At 33.1% G+C, this 27,014-nt stretch overlaps 2 protein-coding genes across 12 annotated transcripts in view; one reads left to right on the top strand and one right to left on the bottom strand.

Moving 5' to 3' along the window:
- The window catches only part of LOC130444836 (cell surface glycoprotein 1-like), a 46,396-nt gene extending 38,276 nt beyond the window's left edge, over window positions 1-8,120 (top strand). For 6 of the 11 annotated variants that reach the window (XM_056780106.1, XM_056780107.1, XM_056780113.1 and 3 more), the window contains 5 exons: window positions 425-660; window positions 2,682-3,004; window positions 3,068-3,354; window positions 3,511-3,798; window positions 5,682-8,114. In XM_056780106.1, the coding sequence (XP_056636084.1) occupies window positions 425-660; window positions 2,682-3,004; window positions 3,068-3,354; window positions 3,511-3,798; window positions 5,682-6,140 (1,593 nt within the window). In that variant the 3' untranslated portion in view covers window positions 6,141-8,114. Of the gene's footprint in view, window positions 1-424; window positions 661-2,681; window positions 3,005-3,067; window positions 3,355-3,510; window positions 3,799-5,681 lie in introns of all 11 variants that reach the window. The other 5 variants (XM_056780110.1, XM_056780108.1, XM_056780116.1 and 2 more) reach the window with 2 other exon arrangements.
- A 2,279-nt stretch (window positions 8,121-10,399) lies between these two features.
- Window positions 10,400-26,126, bottom strand: LOC130444838 (uncharacterized). Its single transcript, XM_056780117.1, has 9 exons — window positions 26,005-26,126; window positions 22,768-22,987; window positions 22,092-22,395; window positions 19,277-19,625; window positions 16,609-16,872; window positions 16,111-16,281; window positions 14,595-14,879; window positions 12,581-12,907; window positions 10,400-10,888 (listed from the first exon to the last, which is right to left on the bottom strand). The coding sequence occupies exons 3-8, from the start codon at window positions 22,388-22,390 to the stop codon at window positions 12,629-12,631; spliced, it is 1,647 nt and encodes a 548-aa protein (XP_056636095.1). The 5' UTR covers window positions 22,391-22,395; window positions 22,768-22,987; window positions 26,005-26,126; the 3' UTR covers window positions 10,400-10,888; window positions 12,581-12,628.
- Window positions 26,127-27,014: the final 888 nt, after the last annotated feature.

The raw sequence follows: 27,014 nt of genomic DNA, 5'->3' as shown, positions 1-27,014 counted from the left end.
CAATTTCAATCAATATCAATAGCTGCTTTTCGTTTACACCAAAACTTAAATGATTCTCACCTGTGACGTCGTAACTTAGTTCAGTGCATGTTCCTTTTCAGTCTCACAAGTGAGAGCTGAGTTTTTACCCGCAATCTGCACAAGCTTGAGACCACGTGCTTTAGTTAGTTTTGTGAACTCAGATTGAAAGTATAGTTGAAGACAACACGTTGTCAGATTTTGTTATCAAAATAAGCAACAAGTACATAATACTGAATTATTGAAAACATTTATTGATCTAAATAATTTTATTAAGAATATTAACTCACATTACGTGTTCCTTTTTATGCAATGAACAGCTATTATTGAAAACATTGAAAAATAACCAATAAGTTTATTTAGTGAAAAGATGTTTGAGATTCTTATGAAATATATGTTGCTTTAGCAATTATACAATCCCACTACCAGTCAAAACTCGAGTCCATTGGATTCTCTTACCGGCTTACCAATGCAAGCTTTGGCTCAGCAAGTATCACGATTACAGTCTTCTTCAAGTGGAATGCACCAGCAGAATGTATTAATCAATATCCAGCAGTTCCCTTCTGGACCTCCTCAACCATCTTATCAACCACCACCGATGTACCCATATCCACAACCCATGCACCAGCCATATCAATACCAGTAAGTATTGTTTTCTTTTTAGAAAATTTCACCTCTAAAGTGTTTAATGACCAAAAACTTGGCTAGATATAGTGTTAATGATATATTTAATGATCTCATTGAGATCAAGGATATGAAAATTAATTAAAAGAAGGCGAGAACAATTTTTTTTTGAAATTTGAAAAGAAAAATAATTGTATACTTTCACTCATGCTCATTCCATTTTATCATATGTAACATTATGTCTGAAATTACATAAGACGTAGACAATCTTTTGCAGATATGAACATAGATTACGAATTCAATTCTTTTACATATTTCTCTAACGTTGGACTTGGTATATAGAATCAATTTAAACTGTGGAAGTTATAGAAGTTGAATTATCCTTAAAAAATATTGAACTTGTTGTTGTTTATTATATACTTTAAATTTGATATTCTTGATATTGATATGTTTCCAAACCTACGCAGGATTAAAACAGGGAAATCCATTATCCACTTCGCTGTTCAATATAGTATTATAATGGATAGTACATAAAATCGGTTTGAACAGAACATGGGCACTAAAAACAATAACTACTGGCATATGCAGATGATGTACTAATCCCTTCAACATGGGATAACGAGCTTAAGAAAATCTGCAATGAATCTACGACTCAATGAAGATAAATCGAAGTTCATGATAATGACGACACCACAAAGGAATGATCTTGGGGTGGATCAAGGACGATGGCGAAAGCTATATCTATTCCTATTCGAAACAATAAGACCAACAATGAGCTATGGAGGCGAAACGTGGATTCTTAACAAAGCAGAGGAAGAGAAGTTATATATAAGGAAAACAAAAATACGTAGAAGTATACTAGGAGGTAAAAAGTAGGGAGAATTATGGTTGAGAAGAACAAATAATGAAATAAGGAATTTGAAAGACATAAGAAAGAGAGGAATTCAGGACTGGAAAATGAAAGCAAAAAAATCCTTCCATGCTATTGTCCTAAAATGAAATATATTGAATAAAAAAATAATTAACCAACAATAATCATCTTCGAGCATGGAAGAAATGCTTAAACTTCCCAACCTAACCAATCATTTTCTATTAGTATATATTGAGGGTAGTAAATATTTTACACTGTAGGTATTGTGAATAAACTAAAAATGGCAAGAAGCAAAGTAGGCGATGAAAAAATTATTTTAATTATTATAAAAAATAAATTCATAGGCTGAAATTAGAAAATTGTTGAACATATGTTCGAAATGTGATGAAATTTTACAAGAAAAACAATTCAGTAACATAAACACCTCGGAATACCTACAAAAGTGATGACAGAAGAAATTCGAAATAAATAATAATGCAAAATAGGCATGTTTATCATGGCTAGTTGAATGTAGCATGAACAGATGCTGCAGGAAAACTTATTTCATTTATTATTATCTCATATCACGATAAGCTAAAAAAATTAGGTATATTTTGTTAAATATAATTTTATCTGGTTCAAAAAACCTTCATTAACCTCAGCAAAAAATAAAAATAGATTAAAATGGACTATAGACCATAGGAATTGGTATTTGGTACAGGGTAGTAGAAATGCAAATTTTCATCCAAATTGTCTGAATCCAAAAATGTAGGGGTAGATGTCCACCAAAGGTGTCCTATTGTTATAATTTTTATATAGTATTGTCACTATCAATAAATATTTAACCATTCCTAAGGAATATTTGTTCTTGCCCACGATAAAACAAAGTATGAACTTGTAAAAAGATTTTATATGCCTGAAAAGCAACTCTGGGGGATTAGAAGTATTTAAAAAACTTTTTATACCTGTTTATTAATAAAAGCGAGGTACCCGATTACTTTCTATCAGGATTACATACATGCTTGTGTAAAATCTATTTACAGAGTCGATATATATCATATTAAATAAAAACTAAAACAGATTTTATGTATATTATGTCTTTCACAATATTTGATCTGATACTGTCTTTGCTGGCTATAGGCCAATACCACTTCAATAATTAATAAATATTTTGAAAACATTATGTTAGGGCGTCTTACAGGCCACCAAATCCAATTTATTACCCACCCGGTCCACCTGGTTACCCACCTCAACATATGCCACCCCCACCACAACCTCAAATGCCGCAAATGGGACAACCACCCATGAATCAACAACCAATGAATCAACCTCAGATGGGTCAACCACCAATGAATCAAAATCAAATGCCGCCATCTTCCCAACCACAAAATATGAATCCACCTATTTCACAACCGTCTACACCATATAGGCAACCTATGCCTGTACGTCAGCAAGCACCAAGACCACCACAGCCAGCAAATAGAATGCCAAATCCGCCGAGACCACCAATGGGTTAGTATTAACAGCTTTAAAACTATCATGTGTATATATTATACTTTTCTGACAATCCTTTAGCTCAACGTCAACCTGTGACAAGACCCAGAGCACCCATGGTACGACCGAGAAGTGCCACGGGTATGACGGCGGTAAGGTCTGTCAGACCAAGAATGGCTACTCCTCAAAATGGCGTTCGGCCTCAGGTGACACCTGTCAAACGTACACCCGAACAAGCGCAGCAGCTACAAGCGAAAAAGAAGAAATTCGATCTGCTTACACCAGATAAAGATGACGATGATTGTCAGGTGATTTGTATGCAACCGAAAAACACTGATGGAGGGTTACCACAAATTGAAAGTGTACAAGTAAGTATATTCTTCTTCTTTTATCTATTTAATTTGTAATCAGTAATTTACTTTTATTCAATGCTCGTATGCTTTTTCCTGTTTTCTTTTTAATCCTTAATCAAATGTTTGTCGTCATGATAGAAATGTTGTGGATATTGAAACTTTTATTTTTAGGGTGGTACATCTGAACCGGCCGAAAGCAGTATTATGCATCTATCGGATTCGATAACGTTGAGCGTTAGAAACCCACCTCCAAAACCAGTTGAGAATCCTAAAAAATCCGACGCTAAAGCCGTAGCGAATATATTGGCAACAAGAGGTATAACTGTTACTGCCACCGCCAAACCTAAAGAAACTCCAAGAGAAACTCCGCAAAAACCTCCATCGCCTATTCCGACATCTTTAAATCTAAATGGAGCCGTCAGTATTATTCCCGCATCGAAAACCAATGGAAATTCGAAGGTAAGTCGTTAACATAAAATTTTTACCTATACCATCTGCTCTGTTACGTAGCCACTTCCAAATTCCAATAGAAATTAATTTGTTATAGAATTCTTATCTACATCTATCTTGGTGCAGTACCTGTATTTAAACGTGGGCTATCGCCATGACAATTTGGTTGAATTAGTCTCTATCGGAATAGATGTTCTACTCCCAGACTAGTTCAATTTCTAATATTTAATAGTCACGATAGCTTTGTGCGACCTATCAATCTCCTGCCCTCAACCTTTCCCTGAATGATCAAGCGAGGATGTAATATTTGGTACCTCACATATGCCTGAAATAACTGACCTGTTTTTATGATATTAAGGAGTTCTCGATCCTTATTCAGTTGTCTGAGTATCTCCTCATTATTGTTATGTGTACTCCACTGGATCTTGAGGATTCTCAGATATATCTTATATGTCATTTTAATCATCATTCTTTTATCTGCATCACATGTTCAGCCAGCTACCCAAATATTTGAAATGTGATATCAGTTGTGTTCGTTGATTGTAATCAGGATTCTATTTTGCAGTCATCCATTCCTTTTTTTTTGACGAAGAACATCGCTCATTCAGCCATGAGCTAGAGTGCTGAAGCTATCACAAGCGAACCATATCTAACAAACCCAAAAATCCCCATGCATGTTGTCAGTATTAAATTGGATATGTTAAGGGTATATGTTTCAAACACAGGGATCGTTCAGGGTGACTAATTCAAAGGAAAGCTAGACAAACCACAGTAACAGGGGAGACGAAACTACCTAGATCAGGAATGGGCAAATACTTCTAACCTAACCTAACTTGTAAGCGCGAGACGGTATGCTGTAGACAAACACGAATGTTTTGGGTCTTTTTTCCCTAAGAAATTTTTTGACAAAAACACTAAAAGTATCATTTTAAAGTATTAGGACAAATAAATTTGACAGTTAATAATAGATAATAGTAATAATAAATAGTTTTGCTTACTTACATGTGAACAATTTGTATCCTGTATAATATGTACGTAATTTTTAATCAGTCAATAGACTGAAAATACCTTCATAAAACCCACTTTTTCAATTTATTATCATATTTGCAAAAAATCAACATTAGAGATTTAAAAAATATTCTTAACGGGCCGGATAGAGTAAGCCAACGGGCCATATATGGCCCACGGGCCGTCTTTTGCCCACCCCTGACCTACATTGTTAGCTTTAACTTGCACTCTAATTAATTTTAATAGAAAGTTAAAGACAATCAGTACGTTTAATACCAGTAAGACATCGATTTTTATTTCGTTTTCTTGTTGCTTATATTAATACCCCATCTTCGACCAGCTTTATACACATTGTCCAACAGCATTTCAAGTCTTCCACGTTTTTTTCAATGGTGGTAGTATCTGCTTACCTTATGTTGTTTTATAATTTCACCACCTATCTTGTCCTGCCATTAAAGTCTCGTAAAATATGTTCCCTGAATAAAGGTAGATAAAAGATTCTTGAGACCTTAAGGTTATAAGCCTACAGCCTTGCAAGTTCCAGAAAAATTTAAATTATACATACACATACTTCTGAACACTATGTTTTTTTGTTCGATACCCATTAATTAATAGAATATCTCTTTTTGACTGAAAGTTTTATCATTTTTTTTAAGAGAGTATAGGGTAAAGTTATCTATGGGGCGATATTAAAGTTGTAGTAACATCTTGTATGTCACAAACAAACTATGATAACCATCATTGAATCGAATAGTACATCCCTCAAGCATCTTATAATATGCCATTACGCATGATTTAGTGATAAAGTAAAGTAGTATTAGTGACCACTTTATAAACATTTCAAGCAAAAATTTTCATACTACATTTTTATTCACTTTTTTCAGCCCCCTGGCAACGAAAATCTACCGACTGTAGATTTGACGGACGATACACCGTCAGCTCCTCAACCATCAGCTGTTTCTCCGCAGAAACAAAGACAAGGACTTCCGTACCGTTGCGACCTTTGTCCCGCTCAATATCCGAACGCAATAGGTCTCAATAAACATCGTCAAACTTACCACAAAACGAACAGCGGTATGGCGGAATTGGGAATACCAGTTATTAATCTGAAAACGCCGGGTATTATGCAAAAATTGACAACGATGGGTATTTGTAATTACATCCCTTTGCCGTCGCAGGGCGCCGATGGTACATTCGCCGTACCGATAATCAACAGCAGAAACGCATCAAATGTTTCAAATATTGGGTGTACGACAATGATTTCTTTAGGTCCAATCAGGAGTATACCAAAGCCACAAAATAATAATGTAAATAAACAGGTGAATAATACTCAAAAATCTTAGGTTATGTCTGAAGGAAAGAAAATAGAATAAGAGAGAGCACTGTTGAAACAATTTAGAATTTTGTTATATTCATACTATGAATTCAATTTAATTTATATATTAAAATAAAAAAATAAAACTGTGTTCTGTGAATACTTATTGTATATATTGTATATTTATATTTGTAAGGTGTGTATTAATTTTTGTAATAGGTGTAGATGTTTCCGTATTGAACAAAATGAGAATTTTTATAGATGTAATAAACATTCTCCGATTGCATTAACGAGATTACTAATGTGTTGATTTGCTTTGTCGTTCTTCTCTCCTCTAAATAACGTGGAAATATGTAATTTTACTACTTTATTAGATTCGTGGATCTTCATTTGTTGGTAGCTTACAGAATTTGATAATGTCCATTAATTAGTTACCTCGTAATTTTCCTTCCAATATTAACTCCTATGTTTTGGTAACATACCTCTTAACTTATGATTGTAACTACAAGCAAGTAGTTCACAAGTTAATGGAACGATGAATGAATACGTGGATTAAAATTAAAGTCCATTCTTAAAGATAATCTTTATACTATTTTTTTTGGACAAGTGGGTAAACCTTATTACACTCTAGTAGTTCGAGTGGTGCTTATCGTGTGGAGATACCCGTGGATATTGATCTTAAACTTCATCTATTGATTTAACAGAAGTCCCATAGTAGTACTAATACTACAAAATTCCTTACCACTTACTAGATTTCTCTCATTTAACTTCTTCATATACTGGGGACAGGCAAGTCGTAAATTAGGACATATATAGCACATGTGAGGTAGCGTGACACGGAAGACAAGACTCGTACATGTTACATGTGCTGTGTGGTGATCCGCATATTGAGACACGCGTTTTCAAATAGAAAACGGTAGGGTTTGAATTTGAGTGGTAGTTCGCGACTAGCCGACGTTTTTGACAATCGAATAAAACAAGGTGTTATTATTGAATTTAAGTTCTGAATCAGAATCGGATGAAGCTGAAGAGGAAATATTTTATTCCTTGATTAGGAAGAAATTTAAATCATCTAATAAATTTACAATTACAACTAAAATGAGTGATACTGATTTCCGAGTGAATCGAAACCAGTTTGCTGAAGTACATGAGATGATGAAGTAATGCGCAGAAGTGAATCGTAACTTCAGTTTCGTCTTCATATAACCACCATTTTTTCTATCGTCAAACTTTCTGTGTTCCCTTACCGCCTCTATTGTCTTTTCTTCTGTCAGTTTTCGTAAAAAAGTTAAAGAAAAACTTGCTTGTCACCCACACGTGTAGCATAGCAAACTGTCTGAACTACAGTGGGACAGGTCTGTGAGTTCACGCGTGTCGTGTCAGGTGTTATGCTGCATCACCTCACCCATGCATAAGGAGTTACCAGGAACAGTTGTTATGATAAGGATTAGCTTTTATATCATTTCATAGTTAGTCGAGGTATGTTTGGTTGTTTCTAACCGGGTATACACTCTCTTCTCTCAATATTTTACATATTTTTTATTATCTTCAGGTTGAATAGGTTTTATCATTTAATTGATCTGAATATTCACAAAAACAACAAGAAAATGGATCTGATACTAAAAAATCTGTTAAAGGGTATTTTTATTTTGCATCCACTTATCGATAGATGGTATGACAAAATACAAAGAGTCCTTAATGATTCACTAACAATAGAACGTTGTCTAGATGTGAGTGCTAGATCAGTGTGTCAATGAGGACTCTTCAATTTCAGTTAAGCTGTCTATAAAGAAATTTGCAAAAGTATTTAAAAAAAATGGGTTGGGAAATAAACGATGTAAGCATAACAATAATTTACCACTTAGAAAATCTCCTTAATGTTATCCAATTTTTTTGTTATTCCTACAGACTGATTTTAGTTTAAAAGTGCAATCTACATGATTTAGTTAAGTATTTTTGTATTTTTTGTCGTTAAATTCGAATAAATATTTTTTTCATATTTTGTAGTTTATATAAATCTATGGTCTATTATAAAACACCGAGGCCCCGTAATTTATTTGAAACCACGTAACCATATCGATAAACATCTCGTCACAGAGGAAAATAATAACCTAACTCAGGGCTTCCAAACCAATTTAGCTGGCGTATCCCGTTTTCAAGCAAAAATACACTGCTCGTCGACAAACCAAGAGATGGGTCTCTAGGAATAATAATGGAATCTTAATTTGAAGATGGAGCTTCTGATGAGAAGTCGGGCTCAATACATGAAAACTGGAGACGGATGTCAAGTTCAACATGTGGACAGCTTTGGCACTTAGTTTTGGTGTCGGCATATTTCGAGAATCCGGTTTCGGACATGGTTGTGACAAATGGAAACAGATTGTTTCCAACTAAGTGGAAATTTCTGGGACCGTTGGTGATATTCCTACTGGACACACTGTTTACACTACCACTACACCACCACTCACTGTCTGACGCACGTTTTGATAACCAAGTTATCGTCTTCAGAGATTCAAGGTAAATAGTTTACCAGTTTTCCACCATCAATTTAGTTAGTTTGCTAGTGAATTCTCACAGATCCCAGTCTGTCTTGTTGTTGGAAACTACTCACAAAGGTAATTTTCTAATAATTCTATCAACTATTTCATTTGATTGTGAGATAAATTGTAAACGTCCAGGTCTCTTCATTCCCAGCTTGTTAACGTATTACCTGGAATACCTTTTTTCTCTAATCGCTGTGAACTTCCAGGGGCGTATTCCCATTTTTAGTTTATTAACATCCTTATGCGTTTATTGATATCTACTTCCATTTTCAGGTTTTCTATTGTCTTCATCCATATGCCTATTTTTTTCAAAATTTTATCTTACTATTACTCTATCGTCTGCATATACTAATCCGACTATCTAGTTTTTTGTAGTCATATATTGTCTCTAGTTTATAGTTCTTCTCTTTTATAGTTATTATCATCCTATCCAAGACTAGTATAAGTAAAAAAAAACTGTCTCCGTCGATCTTGTTCCTTCTATTTGAACTTTCACTGTCACGTTTTTATATATTTATATATTTCTGGAACTGCCTATTTTCCTCATACTATCTCATACCATTTTTCTATCTATCAAGTCGAAAGCAGCTTTGAAATCGATAAATATAATATGCAATTTTGTCCTCTGTTCTATCTGCATTTATATTATTAAGTTTTGTCTCTAATATGTCTTCTGTGTTTGTGTTTACATTGTTTCCTTCATCTATTATTCTTTTTCTTCTTTATTTAATTCTGATTTTGTTCTAAAAGTTCCTGTTATTTTCTTTATAGTTATGTGCTAACTCTTCAAATTATTTCCATCTTCTCTGGTTTGTTCTTTCAATTTTTATCTTGACTTTACTTCTTATGGTTTGTTTTCTTCGGTTCTTAATATAATTTTTCCTTGCTCCTTTTTCTGCTCAACCAATTTTCTTATTTCTTCTGCCCACCATCTCCTTTCTTCTCATCATCATAAGTTCTTCATAAGTTATTTCTTTGAATAACCTTCATGCTTCTTCCAGCGTAGCTTCTTCATTCTATTTTCTTTTGTTCCCAACTTACGTATCGAAATTCTCTTGCACAAGATGAACTTTTTTCATTTGAGAATTGACCTGGAGGTTGGAAGTTGGCGACCTCACCGCTAGGTCTTCAACTTTTTTATAATTATGCGACAAAACGTTACGAAATTTTTATACAGTCTTCTTTAATTCTTATTCTTTTTTTTTTCTTCACATGGTGCGATTTTGTTCCAAAAGCTTCTATTATTTTTATAGTTAAGTTCTTATTCTTTTCAAATTTTTTCCATCTTCTTTTGTTTGTTCTTTCAATCTTTATCTTGACTTTGCTTCTTATGGTTTGTTTTCTTCACTTCTTATTATAATTTTTCCATGTTCCACCATCTCCTTCATTTTTATCATCCTTCTTGCACAAATTTCTTCAGCTTCTCCATATGTTATTTATTACTTTCATGTTTCTTCTACTTTAAGTTTACCAAACTTTCTATCTGATTCTTCTCGATTTTTCATTCTATTTTCATTTGTTCCCAACTTATGTATCGAAAGCTTTTTTATAAATAAATTTTTGATAGTCCCCGAAACGTTTTAATGCAAAAAAATATGTTCACGGTAAGTTAAAAAATCCTTTTTATAATATGACTCGGTGTGGTAAAATTCAAGTTCTTCATTCTCAAAGCATTAGAAAGCACATGATATATCACTTTTCGAGTACATAATATATCTTAAATAATTAAAATAATCACTAAATATTTTTATTGTCATTTATTAAATATTATTACAAATTTTCTTGATATAAAGAATTTTTTATTACTTTTTATCACAGTAATTTAAAGGGAACCTACAAATAGTAGAAATACATTATTTAATATTATCCATAAGAACATAATAAACAAAAATTTTGACTTAAATAACTAGTAATAATAATATTAAAGTCACATTATAATGCCGAAATTTTTGAAACAATAATAAAAAAAAGTTTTAAAATATATATATAATATAAAACATTAAAAAATAAGTTAAGGCAACATTGCACATCAAATAATAATAATAGAAATATGTATATATAATGTTTATCACGAAAAATGTGTTTAGTCTTTTTTCACATTATCAAAATTTCCATATCGAAATATGGAAATGATATTAACATTGCCAAAAATCAAACAAAAAATATGTTATGGCATCATTACACCATTTGTTTAGCTGTAAAACCAGTGATGCCCAAATAATTCAAAAAGTTTCTGAAAAAAATAAAATTCTAAATTCAACGTTTTTGTAAATAAAATAATATCTGTGAAAAAATAACGTTGTGAAGTTAGAACCAATGCTTAGCATCTGTGGTTATTTTTTTGTTTTCTAAACTCTATAGGTTTTTCAAATTTTTTTTGATAGTTTCAACTGCAGCTGATTTTCTTTTCTCCCTTATTATCTTCTTGGGAAAATTTTGGAAATAAAATGGAGAAGAACAACCAAAAACTTTTTTACAAGGTACTAAAGAGCACGAGAAAGGAAAAGACTAGTTAGGAATCAAGGATACAACAGGAGTGACGCTAACATCATAAGAAAAAATAATGGAACGGTGGAAAGAGAATTTTTACAATTTGCTAAATACAAAAGAGAATAAAACAAAAAAATACGTTAGAGATGACAAACATACAAGGAGGAGGAGGAGAAGAAGAAAAAGAAGAATAGGGGGAAGTAGTCTTAATAACCGAACTAGAAGAGGCTAAAAAATTATTGAACAACGGAAAAGCTCCAGGACATAACAAAAAGATAGTGCAACAAGGAAAGGAAACAATTAGAAAACTATTCAATGAAATATGGAAAGAAGAGGAAACACCGGAGAATTGAAAAATGGGTGTAATATTAACAATTTTTAAGAAAACATTAATAGTAACAATTATAGAGGGATAACATTATTAAGTACCGCATTAAAACTGTATGAGCAAATTCTAAACCGAAGATTAATAGAGTAAGTAGAACACACAGAGTAGATTCTGCAATGGACGAAGCACCCAAGACCACTTTTTTACATTAAAACAAATAATAGAAAAGGAAACAAATAACATACAAAATTCGTATTTTTCCTTTTTAGGTCTAAAAAAAGCATTTCACAGTGTACCTAGGACGCAGATATGGGAAAGTCTTTATAGAAGAAATGTGAACAAAAAGCTGAGAGATGATGAAAAAGTACAAACAATTATGTGAAATAATAAAATTATGAGATTAGATACATTTATTACACACGACGAACTGAGGTAAGAAGTTGGGCTAAGCCCAACACTATTTATTAAATTTATGGTCAATATTATCCAAGAGTGTAGCCAAAACACTGAAAAATTATATATCGGATACTACAATATGCAAAGAATACAAGTAGGAGAATTTGCGCATTTGCTGATGACATCTTCATAATGGCAAATACAAGAAAAAACTTACAAAAGAATATTAACATATGGAATGATTCGCTGAGAAAGCACGGAATTAGGATTTCCTCAAAAAGCATTTGATATTCATTAAGCAGGAATAACATAAGCATATGTGATTGGTAGATTTGTGCTGGGTTACCAAGAGGCATTGCTGAATATTTTCCATTAAACGGACTGGTCAAATTTCTGTTATATGAGATACAGCAGATGTATGGCACCCAATATGTATCCTGGTTGCGAATATCCAAGTTGATATATGCACGACAGCACTAATAATAGTCTTTTTTTACTTTTAGGTGTATATTCATTGCAAATCTAATAAAATATGTCGGGAAAATCAATTCATTTGTGTGACATTTTACTGGATCAAGCTGTCGACTAACTTCCAAAGGTGATTTAGCGAAAATAATTGATGATAACTCTGAGGTACTACAGAATAAAATATGAATTGTCACAAAAGCATTTTGTTTTCTCAATGCCAATATTATTTTTTCATTTATTTACCTTATTGTCCTTTGCAATAGACCAACAGTCTGATCTTCCCATTCAATTCTACTCCCTATCTCTGGAATCCAATAATCTCTTTTTATAAATAGAATCAAAACTATATTTACCGACTCTCTGTAATCGTTTAATTTTACTGGTGGACATTTCAGTTTTTAATAATGAGCACAATCTCGTATTCGGGCTTAAAGTCATATCTCCAATATCATTTTTGGGTGTACTAAGAAGATGCGGGGTACGTGGAACAGGTTTTAAAGTTACTGCTTTCAACATATCCGAAGGTACTGCAGAACTGTTTCGACGAGAGATCGGTTGATGAAGTCGGCTCTAAAACATAAAATATATTTAAATTATTAAATGTTACAGTTTGAATCAATTCCTTCATATTTACTACGTGTACAAATAATTTTAGTTCAATTATTAAGCTGCCTAGTTAAAAACATAAAAGACTTATAAGCAAAGAGGGTGTTTCCCACAAAACCCCAGATTAATCAATCAAGAGAGCGTTGGAAGAATGGTAGGTGGAAATTCCCATTTTCAAATAGATCAAGGCGATGTCACAACAGCGTATAGAACCAGAATTACCTCCACAATTAGTATAGTGAAGGGCTGAAGTGTGAAACACTAAGGAATTCCAGAGCACTACACCTTGGAGGGTATGAAGTAGAAGACGAAGATCTCTGGCAATTAAAACAATCCCACATTCTAGACTTTTTAAAAGAAGTGGGATTGATGGATCAGTTGTAAACACAGGTTTCTCCAGTATTGCAGCAATAAACACAATAGATCCTTTGGGTCGCGGTGTATACGAGACCCCAAATCCATACATACGTACATAGTGAAGGACTGAATTCAAGTCCTATCATCCTTACTGTAGTCAATGGAAATGGACACTAGTAGCTCTGGATTTACAGGCCTAAGCTAAGCCGATGATCTGGTAGTAGTACTAAGGGTCAAAGTTTTCGCTTACAAACCTATTACGAGGATTGCTACTGCAGTTTTGAGGTAGACAAAAAAACAAATATTTATAATTTGATATGGCTTTATTGTTTTTCAACATAATGTTCATTAAGATCAATACACTTTTGCATGCTTGTATTTAAACACATCAACCGCTTCCTTAGGTGTAGAAAAACGTTGACTTCGCATTTTATTTTTAATGACCCGGCATGTGACACATCAATTCGATGATGATTTGTCTTCTGCGATTGGTTTCCCAGATTTTTTTTAACTCTTGGCAAAAAAATGCTGCTAAACCATTCAGAATTGACCGTTCTACGGTGCTCTAATGGAACGGTGGCGACATGTATAATTATTTTGAATAAACAGGCGACCATTTGTTTCGTGCGTAATCAATTTTTATTGTCACGAGATGGTGCTTCATTACCAAAAATCGAAACGAGTTGATAGGCACGATGCTGTTGGTTTGATTCACGTTGAAAGTTTTAGAAAATCACCGTACGAAAATATTCGCGATTTAATTCTATTTTTTGATAAGATTAATGTTTCAACTATCTGTAAACAACTCAAAAAAATAGCGCTTGTATTACAACACCTTCTGGGTACGTTCACCATTAAAAATGTCAAACTTTATGATGGCTCATTAGTTGAAGACAGGATTAAGAGCAATTATCTGTTGACACCTCATCGTTTGTTTCTGGTTTATTCTACTTTAAAAAAAAGCGAATTACACAATTTTTAAATTTTTTTAGGCACCTAACAATTATTTTAAAAAAATTAAGTTTTTGTACGTTTTATGCGTTAATTAAACACGTTCTGGAAAGTTTTAAAATATAATCAGTATTTTATGATATACAAGTCGTCTCAGTACATTGTGGTATATCCTATTCATAACCTCAAAAGTATCTATGATGTGTTTTTGCTTGAATAGCTTTAGGTCCAAAGCTGACCTTAAATTAGATTTCCGAGAAGAACAAAACAATGTTAGACTTGAATTATTCAATTAGATGCAAAACTATCAATTCATGAAAACTATTAAAAATCGAGTATTTACCGATGTCTTTTTCAATTTTACTTTTAAAATATCCTCCAGTGATATAACGGGCCTTAAATTTTCATTTGTAACCGCTTTAGTTCCAGAACTTGATTTTTTTTGGAAGTTGAAAGTTTTTGTTTCCGATAAGGGTAAAACTGGTGGAGGCAACGGTGGCGGTGGCGGCGGTGGTGCAGGAGGCAAAACGCTTGGAACAAGAGAGGCTGGTTTTGCCATCTTAACTTGCTCTTTCAACATTTCTAATTCGGTTTGAAAGTCGTTTAATTTATCCACTTGTTGTTTGATCTGAAAAGTTACATAAGAGCCTAATTAGGGTGTTGTCATGTGGTGATAAAAATACTCAATTCACAGACGAATCTAACAACCAATAGGAGATATCACTTCTGGAAAGTTTTGATCATCTTATGAATTGAATAAAAACGAATTGCAAAAGCATTAGGATGACCTCAAGGCTAAAAGATGATAATTGAAAATTATATCATATTTATATTTAATGGAAGACTAGAGAATGAACTGAAAGAAATATTAGGAAAACTTTGGAAATTATTCAATGCAATGGAAGCTTTATTCTTTGGGAAAAAAGTCCCCAAAAAACATAAAAATAAAAATCTAAAAAGCTAACCATGCTTTACAACTGTGAGACATGGACATTGATTCAAAATCAAATAGCCCGTATGAATGAAATGGGATTCCCCAGGAATCTTGCAGGAGGTGGGTGGGAGGTTTCATTACAGGTTCTTCTTCAAATGACTACATACCATGAAGCATTTACAATAATTTTGAGTACTTTTGAATCAAATCTTTCTAGAATTGTTATATTTGAGTTGGATACAAAGCCCCTTAGTTGAAAATCATAATTCCAGACTAGATTTAGTGTGACTTTGTAGATTAGCAGCTTGTTGTTGAATGTTAGATCTTCGACCTATTAACCAGTACAGTTTACTGAGTTTTTCTCTTGGTTAGTATGGCTTCCAGGTTAGTCGTCGGTCCAGATGAATTGCAAAGTATTTTGCACTCACTGCATACGATGCTCGTTTAATATCACAGTTGGACAGATTCCTTGTCTCCAATATGTGGGTCCTGCGGAACATCTGACATAATTGGATGTTAAATTGTGATGTGGTCTTTAATTTTGACTTGACGGTGTTTGTCTTGCAGGTGGGATTTTAGGACTAGGCAAATGTTGTACGGGAGGCTAGGTATTCTTTATTTTAAAAATATTGATACGCTTTTTTGGGACTAGAGATATATGAAGCACAATTAAGTTGGTTTGGATACTTATGTCAGGATACCAAAATGACAGGTATAGAGGAAGACCAAGAAAAACATGAAGCACTTGATAGAAAAAGGGATAAAATGGTAAGGAACAAAAGATAGAAAGGCATTGAGAAAAAATTATATGTCGTAACACATGCAAACAGCCATACAACTCACGGTAGGACTGACTTAGGATTAAATAAAATATATTTATTGTGTCTGATGGATACCATGTTAAATGTTCAAAAGAAAAATATACCTGATGTAATTGTTGAGAGAGGGTCTTCATCTGTTCTAAATGCCCACTTTGCAATACTGTGAGTTCCTCTATTTTTTTCGATAATATCGAAATATTTTCCTTGCATTGTAAACACTTATCGCACATTCCATGAAAAGGATCTGCAATACCTTCGCCCCCATCAACTGTATCCTGTGGAATATTCACATGTAAAGCAAAATTTTTCAACTATTTTCGACTGTTCATTTGGTTTTTCTAATAGCAGAAAAATAATCAAATGGCTGATCTGCCTCATTTTTCTTTATGTTTGAATATACATAATTTTGGATCACTTTGTATCAAAACTTATTTCAGGATTTTTCTTTTGTATTTGTAAATACATAGAAAATTGATTCACTGTTTACTTCAAGATCTCGTTGTATCTTCAAACGTTTGTTAGCAAATAAAATTATTTTAATGCGTGATGTAGATTTGAGAGAAAACAATTACAAAAAGAAAATAAATGGGAATATCTAATACCTTTTTTAGATTAGTACCGAGGTTTGAACAAATCTCCCATATCCTTATAATCCAATTGTAAACGATTTTGTAGTATCTCTTCAGGTTTCCAAAAAAAAATCTCGTAGTTTCAGTGTTGGAAATAGAGACGTTGAAGCTTTTTTTACTAATGTTTCGAGAAAAATTAAATTTTTCTTCTTGGCGTGTTGATGGTAGTTTTATCTTACCAGACATATTTATTACGTGCAATTTTAAGTTTTTCATGCTACTATCTTTTGGTAGAAGCTACAAATACTATATTTCAAAAATTATGTAAAAAAATAACTTAAATTTTTATTAATATCGATCCAACATGAGAACATCATAGAGAAACAAAAAATATCAAACGCATAACAGGTATCTGAAAAACCTTAGAATACAATAAACCTGCATATATGTACTTTGTCGATATGATCACGGCTTTTGAATGAGTGAGATTAAACGATGCCTTAGAAGTAATGAGAAAAAACTATATCATAAACTGATACAAGATATTTTAGCTCTTCCAATATCAATTGCAGATTATAAAAACCCTCCTATTAACATAGGAATCAGACAAGGAGATGGGAAATACATCCTTCCACGTCGTCTGATATGTTGACGATGCTGTCCTTATTTCCGATACTGAAGATAATCTCCAAAGGCTAGTACATTCCTTTAAACATGCTCACCAACAACGAGAAGTCAAATGTCTAGTGGCATCCAAAGCTAGAATTCGACTCAAAAATTATCGAACAAATGAATCATTTTAACTACCTGGAAACATAAACCACCTATTTTAGGTTAGGTGACCTGTGCCTGGGAGCGGAAATAACAAGTCGTGAAACCTTTTTTAACGAAATAAAAGGACGAATACAGAAAGCGGCTCAAATTTCGGACTGCGTTTGAGATAAAGTTCGGAAGAACAAATACCTAAATACCGAAAGTAAAATCAAGATATTTAAAACGTCAGTAAGATCTATAATTACATAAGAAACAAGATCAGTTACGAATAGGACACTATAAATACTAAACACAACAGACACTATACAGAATGATGATATTGAACAGCAAAGTAGAATACAGTACATAGGAGGATGGGGGAGACGAAATTCTAGAACAAACTTATAAAAAAAAGCGGAAGACAATAGACTATGGAAGAAGACGATATAAAAGATGTATTCCGGGGAAGAATTACGGGCAATTAACAGGAAGTAGCCTACTGACATGGTCCTCTATGTTAGAAACAAGAAGAAAATTACCTTAGTAAAGTATAAATCAGCTAAGGAAATGCCAGACGCGTTATAACTGACAAAGTCCGCAATAATTTCCTTCTCTCTTAGGCCCATCCCATTTATGTGACAGTGGCGTTTTTTACGATTGTTCGGTATTTTTAATATTGAAATGCAAGTGCTGAATAGACTGGCAACGCTGCACGACTGCCGCATGGTCTAAATCAGAATTCGAAGGGAAATCGTCGCGTAACCATGAATCTCTTACCATTGCGATGTTGCCAAGCCTTTACTTAGGAAGGAAAGTACGGTAATATAAATAATTTGCGCTTATGGATGCGCAGATGTATTGTTTGTTGTTCAGTAGATAGTGTGATTTATTGTGTTCGGTGTTATTTTTAGTCTGTGCCATAGTTTATTCTACAGATAGCGCTGTTTTTGAACATTAGGGGCAAAATCGTTTTAAATAATGAATGAAGGAGTTACTATTCCTTTGAAAAATTATAGGTATGTAGTAAGATTTAATTCAAGAAGTAGGTTGAAGAAATGCGGAGTTTACACATTTTTATACAGGCACCTACTTATTGAGTATCATATTTTAAATTAGAATATTAACATATTTTGATATTTCCTGAGTACTAGCTGCTATTGGGGTGTCAAGGTTTAATTTTCAGAAGATATCAAAAGAAGCTCAAAAAGTTGAGTGGGGAGGGCCAAGCACATCTTTTCAATCGCCGAAAAAAATACGTAACACTAAAAAAAGAAAGCTGGATCGTATCTCGCCAAATCAGATACTGGAGAAGAGACTTCCTACGTTAAAGTGTAAGAAATTGTTTTTACTAGTATTATAAAGTCATGTACCTACTTAGTTTAATGTTTTCTGTTGTTACTATTCAATTTAAAACAGCAAACGTGTAATGCTAAATTTGATGAAATTACAGGTGTTTTGCAGAAAATTAATGACCGGCAATGACCGGCAAATCTTTACAGAAGCAATAAGTGTAAGCAGCTTGAATCGGCTCCTTAAAAAAATTGGTTTCAGGTAATAATTTTGATTTTAAGTTGTCCATTATTACGATAATTAAAACCTTGATGTTTATCACAGTGATTTTTTTGTATATATATATATATATATATAATTGACTAAGTAATATCCTACTGTAATATATGTTTAAATCTTTAAAATATATTTTTTTTGTATTTTTTAATCTAATAAATGTTTTGTTGCGAACTGCATTAATTTTTATTTAAATAAGAACCTACGCCACTGGTATATCAGTCTGAAGCGACAGAGAGGGAATATTTTAAAGTGAGGCAGACGATTACTAGTCGTTTTCTTAGTTGATTCGTACTTTACCAATATTGTTCCAATACACTCTGTTTACTAATTGATTTAAGAAGATTAATTGAACCCTATATATTAATTAGTTATTTCCTACCTTTTCTGTGGTGTAGCTATTATTCAAGTTGATATTTCTGTTATATATCGGCGTTTTTGGACTTACTACATCGTCTTTTACAACATCAAAACTACGTTCAGCATTATTTTCTATCGTTTTTATTTGGTGCTGTAATATAGGGGTTGAGGAAAACTGATTCGGCGAGAAAGACAAATCACCGCAATTACCCCTGGAGAATTTTTGTTTTCTTTTTAAAGGTGCAGGACTATCATAAAGAAAATTTTGATGCTGTCGAGTCCTGGTACACTTGGGAGTTTCATTGCATCGTTTTATTTTTTTTTCTAAAGTAATTTGGAAATGTTGATCACTCTCCAAAAAATTGTCATGGCTAAAATTATGTTTTTCTATATTTGTAATATTCTGTGATCCATAAATGGTTTGTAAAAAAAATTTAAATTATACAGAGGGTGGTGTCATGGATATTATACTAAACTAAGAAATACTTTGATATAAAAAAAACCATGCAAAAAAGTTGCAATTAGTTAATGTAATCAGGAATACTGCCTCTCTTGTTTTATGCACTGAAATTCATTTAACAAACACAATTTTTCAGTATAGTTTTTCAGTTTTTATTATATTTTTTGTTATATCCCTCAGTTCTGGAAAAACGTTAGCTATCATCCTATCAGTCTACCTCCTTTCCTTCTGAAAACGATGGAAAAAATTATTGATTCCTACATAGAAATCAAATTGCATACCGAAATGACAAGTCGACTGTCTCTGCCCTGCATAATCTAACCAGGAAACTAGAAAAAGGTATAGAGTATGAAACCTATGTACCTTTATAGATATTGATGGCGCCTCCTTCAGCACGCCATCCATCAGGCACTGGTATGTCGAGAAGTCGAACCAAGCACGTGGCTTGGATTACGGCATCAATATATGGGAAAAAGCAATAACTGCAAAACCGGGACTATGGTCATTAGTAGTGGATCATCTACTCACAAATCTAATCAAAGCAAAATATGAAGTCTGCGGATACGCCAAGGACCTGGCCAGTAAGTGGAGTAAGCATGATGGTATCGTATGGGATCAAATGCAATCTGCCGTAATATTCACTCAGAGATGGTGATTCAATGAAGGTCTGAGTATAAACCCCTCAAAGACCACTCTAGTTCTATTCACTAGGAAGAATAAATACGTTTCCAAAACTCTCAGAATAACGGGGTTAAACTGACCAGAGACAGAAACATCTTCAACCATAAGGTACGAAGTGCTGTATATAACTGCTACAGAATAGTCGGAGGAACATGGGGCTTTAAACCCAAAATGATGAACTAGATGTAAAAATCCATTGATCGATCTATCATTAGCTATGCAGCTTTCATGTGGTGGCTACGAACAAAAAACAAAATTGGGGAAAGAACCCTAGATAAGTTGCAGAGAGCCTTACAATAACAGAAGCGGCAGCACTATAAGCCATTTTAGATTTGCCTTCTTTGTAAAAAAGATTATTTTTTTCACTTCATAGAAAGTGAAGCAATGAAGCGAGCAATAAGGAACGTCAGTATTCTAAGGAATGTACGAAGATGTATTGATATCTAGTTAGTCTAGACCATACATAAACAAAATATTGCGTTGCCATAGCAACGAACAATAAATTATTAGAAGTGTAAGTGTAAAGTTTGACGTCAAAAAAGAGAACCAGAGTTAGGCAATAAATTAAAAGAAAAAAGATGTCCACCGAAATTGTGAAAATCGAAAAATTGGAATATCGAGTTATCATCAAGCAGATTTACGAAGATATGCTTAATACTTAATATACTTAATGACTGCAAGCTTCAAAAGAGGTAAATTTTACCGAAAATATCGATGCAGTTCATGACATGATTTTATCAGACCGTCGAATTGGGCTAAAACGGATATCTGAAGCACTGAATATTTCATACGAACGCGTTCATCATATAGTTCACGTCAATTTGGACATGAGAAAAATTGTTGCAAAATGGATCCCCAAATGTTTGAATGTTGACCAAAAGCGTGCAAGGGTAGAAGCATCGCGTTCGATCTGTGCTCAATTTGAAAACGTTGTAGACTTCTTAAGCCGAATTGTTACTATGGATGAGACCCGGATACATTTCTACGATCCAGAAACAAAACAACAATCGATGGAACTTCGACACTCTGGTTCTCCAAGACCTAAGAAGTTTCGTGTCCAAAAATCTGCTGGAAAAGCTCTTGCTTCAGTTTTTTGGGATTGCCATGGAGTAATCATGATTGATTTTTTGGATAAGGGTAGAACAATACCTGTAGATTACTATTCGACCAATTTACGGGAAAAAATTAAAGAGGACAACACCTCTGCACACAAATCTCATGTTGCCATGCAAAAAATTCGTTATTTAGGGTTTGAATTACTAGAACACCCCCCTTGAATTCAACAGATTTGGCTCCGTCTGACTATCATCTCTTTCCTCAAAGTGAAAAAAAGTTTAAAAGGTCGTAAATTTTCTTCCAGCTAGAAGGTAATAAAAGCTATGGAGGTCTTGGTTTGCAGAGAAAGAAGAAACATTTTTTTTTGAAAGGTCTAGAGACGTTGCAGGTTCGCAGTTGAAAATGTATCCAATTAAGAGGAGAATATGTTGAGTAATAAAATAGTTTGACATTGAAATTTTCTTTGGTTCTATAGTAGGCTAAGAATTTTTCAATATATCCTCGTATATATAATTTTTGTGTATCAAAGTTTAACTTGTTTTATCTTTAGTCCTTTGTATATAAGCTATCCTTGACAACATTCAACAAGTTAAACTGCATTTTTTAAACCTAATTTCTTTCCTCAAACTGTAATACTTACCACGAATAAAATTTGCTAGTGTTAATCGATTTTCTGCACAAGAAATTTTCATGATCTAATTGTGCTTCAATATCACTAAATTGGGGCGGGTCTGGATAATTTTGACTCCTTAGAGGACTCATCTTGGGAGTTACATAACAGCTTAATCTAGAAACTGATGTGGGAGTAGTCAACTGTGGTTCATTTTTAATACTACTTTCCTTGATATCATCAGATACCGGGTCTTCTATAATTTTATCACGTTCACTATTAAATTTAGCTTTTCGTTTTTTGTATCTATTTTTTTTTCTTTTGGACATATTTCCTGAAAATTAGAATGTCGTTCAGAAAAGATGATTCTTTTTAATTTGAGATATTTCAAAATTAACAAAATCTATTATTTCATTTAATATATTCAAACAAACAGCCTTATAATGAATAATTTCATTAACATCTTTTAAATATTATTCAATTATTCATGAAATAATTACAGATATATTTCAATTAATTAGTACAAAAAGTAGTTTATCTGTACTCGATGTTTTCTTACATTATTCTTTAGTTGACTATCAGCCTATTAGTTATTTTTAAAAACAAATTTCAATTTTACAAATACTTATCTGGCGCAGTCAATAAGATTCGCGGAGTCGTGAAATAATACTGTAAAATCGTTTTAACGTGAATTCAAATAACTTACCCTTGTGAGGATTTCACGTTACAAATTTTAAGCTTCCAGCCACCAATTTGTCGGAGAAGCAGAAACTCGGGGAAGAAACTGGTATCGACCATCGAGGTAAATGCCAAGTTCCTTTTTGTCCACCTAACCCTTTCACGGTTTTCAACGAGGATAGTTGTTAAGAATATTGAATTGGTTATTGTGTAGTACGGATTTATTATTTATTAATTTATCAGTGATTCTGAAATAGTAGAATTTTTTACTAACCTAAGTATCAGTAAATCTAAATCAAATGAAATTTCACTTAAAGAAGGCCAGTTAATTGGAATTTATTAAAGTCAAAATTAAAAAAACATCAGACCTTACATTCATGATGTTAACACATTCGATATTTTTATTTCTCGATGTGAAACCTAAATTGCAACTTATATTAATTATGCTGACTGAGAACTCCATGATCACATAATTAGATACGTATGTTTTGGATCAATGATTCATCGCATCATCGGCTGAACAATCGGATGGCCGTCGGGGATTACCATTAAGAAGAAGTTTCCAGAGGGTTTACAAGAAGTAGTAGAAGTATCTAGATGGTTTGCAAGTAATGACGTCTACGGGGAATATTTATCTATGTCACTGATTCGGACGGACAAGTGGTTGGCCGATGGGGGTGTTACCGATATGAAGAAGTTTTTCCAGAGGGATTATAAGAATTACAAAAGCAATGACTGTAGCGTCTATGGGAGTTATACAAAAAGTAAATAAGTGTGTTAGAGGGCTTGCTAATATGAGGGGTAGTGTATACGAGGCTATGCAGTTAGCTGATTTTTTTAAAGGGTGCTACATTTTTAAATTTTTAAAATTGAATATTGTAATTAAAAAGGAATGTGATGATTTTCGGCAAGACGCTGGTCTAATCGTATACATTGTAATAATGTTATTTTAATGAAAATGGAACGTTATGATATCCGGCTCTAATTGTTAGTAACAGATTCTACGAAATCGTAAAAAATATATAGTTTCTAAAAATATGACGAAGATATTCATACAAGGAAAACTCATCGGGAAAGAACAATTATTGGTAGGGAACTAATTGGAATTTGTTAAAAGATTGCTTAATACAGGAACGCACTCGAACTATAGAAAAGAGAATGTGTTATAATTCGGAAAAAGACTCCAGCTTCCAAGATCTAGCATAATAGAGGATGCTCTGGGACTTGTAGCAAAAAATTCGGGAGTGAGTAGATGACGTGAAAATAATTCCGAAAACTTATATTTAAGTACATTTTCTAAATATTCTTTGTTTAACTCGATATAATTTATGGTTTAGGAGATATGTAGATTTTTAGAGCCAAATTTACGGATCGATAACCATTGGGCTTGAGCCGCTCCTGGCCTTTAGATAGTAGTGTAGAATTATTTATTCCGTTAATCACACTACATGAACATACGTAATCATCCATTAAAAATTCATAATGGTCGAATGTATAATTAGGAAAATAAACTTGAATATATGTTCTGATTTCGTAGCTTTAAAGGTCTATAACTCAGAAACGAGAGGTCGTATGAGAATTGGTAATTATTTAGTTTAGATTGCATACGCCCGATTTCTTTGAAATTTTGGTAGGTTATACAGTTTTTTTATGCTGAAAAAGGTTAGGTTAGGATAGGATAGGTTAGGTTAGGTTAGGTTAGGTTAGGCTCATACTCAAAATATTGAGCGACTCTGGCTAGATATTCCTGATAACATACCTCGTTATGAAAGAACTAGATTTAATTATCGTCAGTATTTTGGGGAATTTCTATTTAAAAGACATTATTCATATTCAAATAGAATTAAATCATTTATTAAAGAAATGTCACGAATGTATCCAATAGAAATTGACGATTATTTGAATGTGTAAATAAATTATTATTATTAGAAATTGATTTGTGTCATTACATTAGTCGTAACTAATTATAATTAATGTTGGTGAGGATTGGGGGCGGGGAGGGGGGCGTTAAGAGATAGTCTAAATTTTTAACAGACCCCCCGGCTCTAATCCTCTCTAACATCAAGTATTTGCAAAATATCAACTATGTATTCAAGATAGTGTACATTTTCCAATGTCCAAACCATAAAAACTATGTGAAGGAATGTTTTCCGCGCCCAACATATATATATTTTCTTTATTACCATAAAAAACTGTATAACATACTAAAATTTCAAGGAAATCGGGCGTATGTAACCTATACCAAATAATTACCAAAATTTTTTTATATAAAAGCATTATTTTCACTTCATCTATTCACTCCCAAATTTTTTACATCAAGTCCCGGAACAATCCATGTCCCTATCCTAAAGCCAAAGGGCTTAGAATTTTACCACATATTCCCACTTACCCCTACTTGGCGCTCAATGATAAAGAGCCCAGTCGGAGAAAGAAGAATGCCCAATACTGGAGGTTATTTACTACTGTGCTGAAGAATATATTTTTGCCGGTAATTGCACGCTGCAACTGTTAAACGAACTATCACCAACTAGATGTTACGTAACTCAAATAGAGATAATCAAAATCTAATAATTAATCAAATTAAAAATGACGAATTAATGTTCATCCCTGTAGAACTCCAAGATATTGTATCGAAGTGTCGAACTCACAGAATATTTCAAGTTCAATCGCCTTCGTTAATAAATATTCCACAAAATGCAAATTATCAATTATTAATAAGTTCAAATAGTAATTCGAAAAGAGAAATCCCCAATCTTACCGAAATTGGACATAGAGGGAGTATTAAAAAAAAAACTATCAGGTCTCAAACCTGATGGAAATAAAACTCGTCGATCTAAACGAAATTAACAGAATTGCCGAACAATTGAGGAGAAAGACATCTACTACAAAATACCAATCATTTCGACAATTTCTATATCAATTATTTTATTTATAATAATAGCTTGCTACTTATTGAAAAGAAGACATAGTAATTCACAAAGACGCGGAATTGTTCTTAGAAGAAATCCCAATGGATTCCACCCGCAAAAACAACTTTATCTATATCTTTCTTAGAACTATACACTTATCTTTATGTTAGCTGTTCGTGACATTTTATCAGTTTCTTTTTAAAAACGAATTGCAATTTCACAAATACTTATCTGCAGTTTATTTTTTATAAAGGATCAGACTACTGTAGTCAAAAACCAATAAAAAACATCAGTCATTTCATCACTCAACGCTGTAGTCAAAATTATAATTTCAATATATTATATTTAATAAATACCTTATGTCCTTCGTTTGTCACCAGCTCTATTTCACTTTATTAAAATCGAAATAAGTTTGAAACGTTTTTATTCTAATATGAAATTTTAAACCTAATATTTATTAGAAAGTTTTTATATTAACGCAAAAAATTCCAAAAATTTACGTACCTAACTGAACCTATAGGCCGGGAATACACTCGGCGTTTTTTTCCGACCGGATTATTTGCCGTCGACGCCGTACCAATAGTGGCGTGTGGAATCTTATGGCGACGTACACGTTCGGATTTTTTAACGCCCGCTGCCACTACATTCGTCTGATTTTGTACGATTCAAAAAAACGTCCTTGGTATAGTGACGATTCTGCGCAATAGAGATTACGTATCCCAACCGAGCAGTTACTGTTTTGTGTTCCAACCGACTTAGGTATCGTTTGTTAACCGTTTCTGATAAGCTCTTTTCGATACTTGGTTGAAAGCAAGAACCGTGCATAGCCAGAATTAGCGCGTAAAACATCATGTAAACACTACCAAAAACCGTTCCAAAAACTGTCTAGATTAGTAGATTCATTTTGTTCGACCAAGGCCTTTACTGTGGAACAAAACATTGGAGGTTTTCAAAGATTAGAATGCCTCAAGGAAACCGTGGCATAAAGTTTGTCTGGAACTGCTAAAGGATTTCCATAACATGGAAGAATGACTTTGGTAGGTATAAATAATTTTAATACTAGTGAATTGACCTTAAATTTATTTAATCATTTTAGTTTATGGACAGAGGTGAATACAAGAAATTAATGCTTCGTTTAACAATTGAAAAAAGTAACTAAAAAAAAACTAAAAGCCAATCATGTGTATGGCTAATGCTTATGCTTTCTGGTTTCACGGAGCTGGACCATTCAGTTCTTTGACATCTACCAAATCTTCAAACACTGACATGAAGTACTTGCAGAGAATGTTCTTCACGTTGTTGGCTTTCAAATCTCCTTTTATATTGCACGGTATTTGGATAACTTAAAGTCCTGTAGTATCCTCAA

This window comes from Diorhabda sublineata, chromosome 6, assembly GCF_026230105.1.
Source record: "Diorhabda sublineata isolate icDioSubl1.1 chromosome 6, icDioSubl1.1, whole genome shotgun sequence".
Taxonomy (NCBI): Eukaryota; Metazoa; Arthropoda; class Insecta; order Coleoptera; family Chrysomelidae; genus Diorhabda; species Diorhabda sublineata.
The sequence above is the reverse complement of the archived record's forward strand: the minus strand, read 5'-3'. Positions and strand labels throughout refer to the sequence as shown.

Bases quoted from the DNA above. Each gene is read 5' to 3' on its own strand.
- LOC130444838 (XM_056780117.1), bottom strand. From the start codon at position 22,390: ATGTCCAAAAGAAAAAAAAATAGATACAAAAAACGAAAAGCTAAATTT. The intron at 16,873-19,276 runs GTAGGAAATAAC...TAGTATTTGTAG, and splicing joins ATAGCTACACCACAGAAAAG to CTTCTACCAAAAGATAGTAG. The intron at 12,908-14,594 runs GTAAATACTCGA...TTTATGTTTTAG, and splicing joins TAAAATTGAAAAAGACATCG to AGCCGACTTCATCAACCGAT.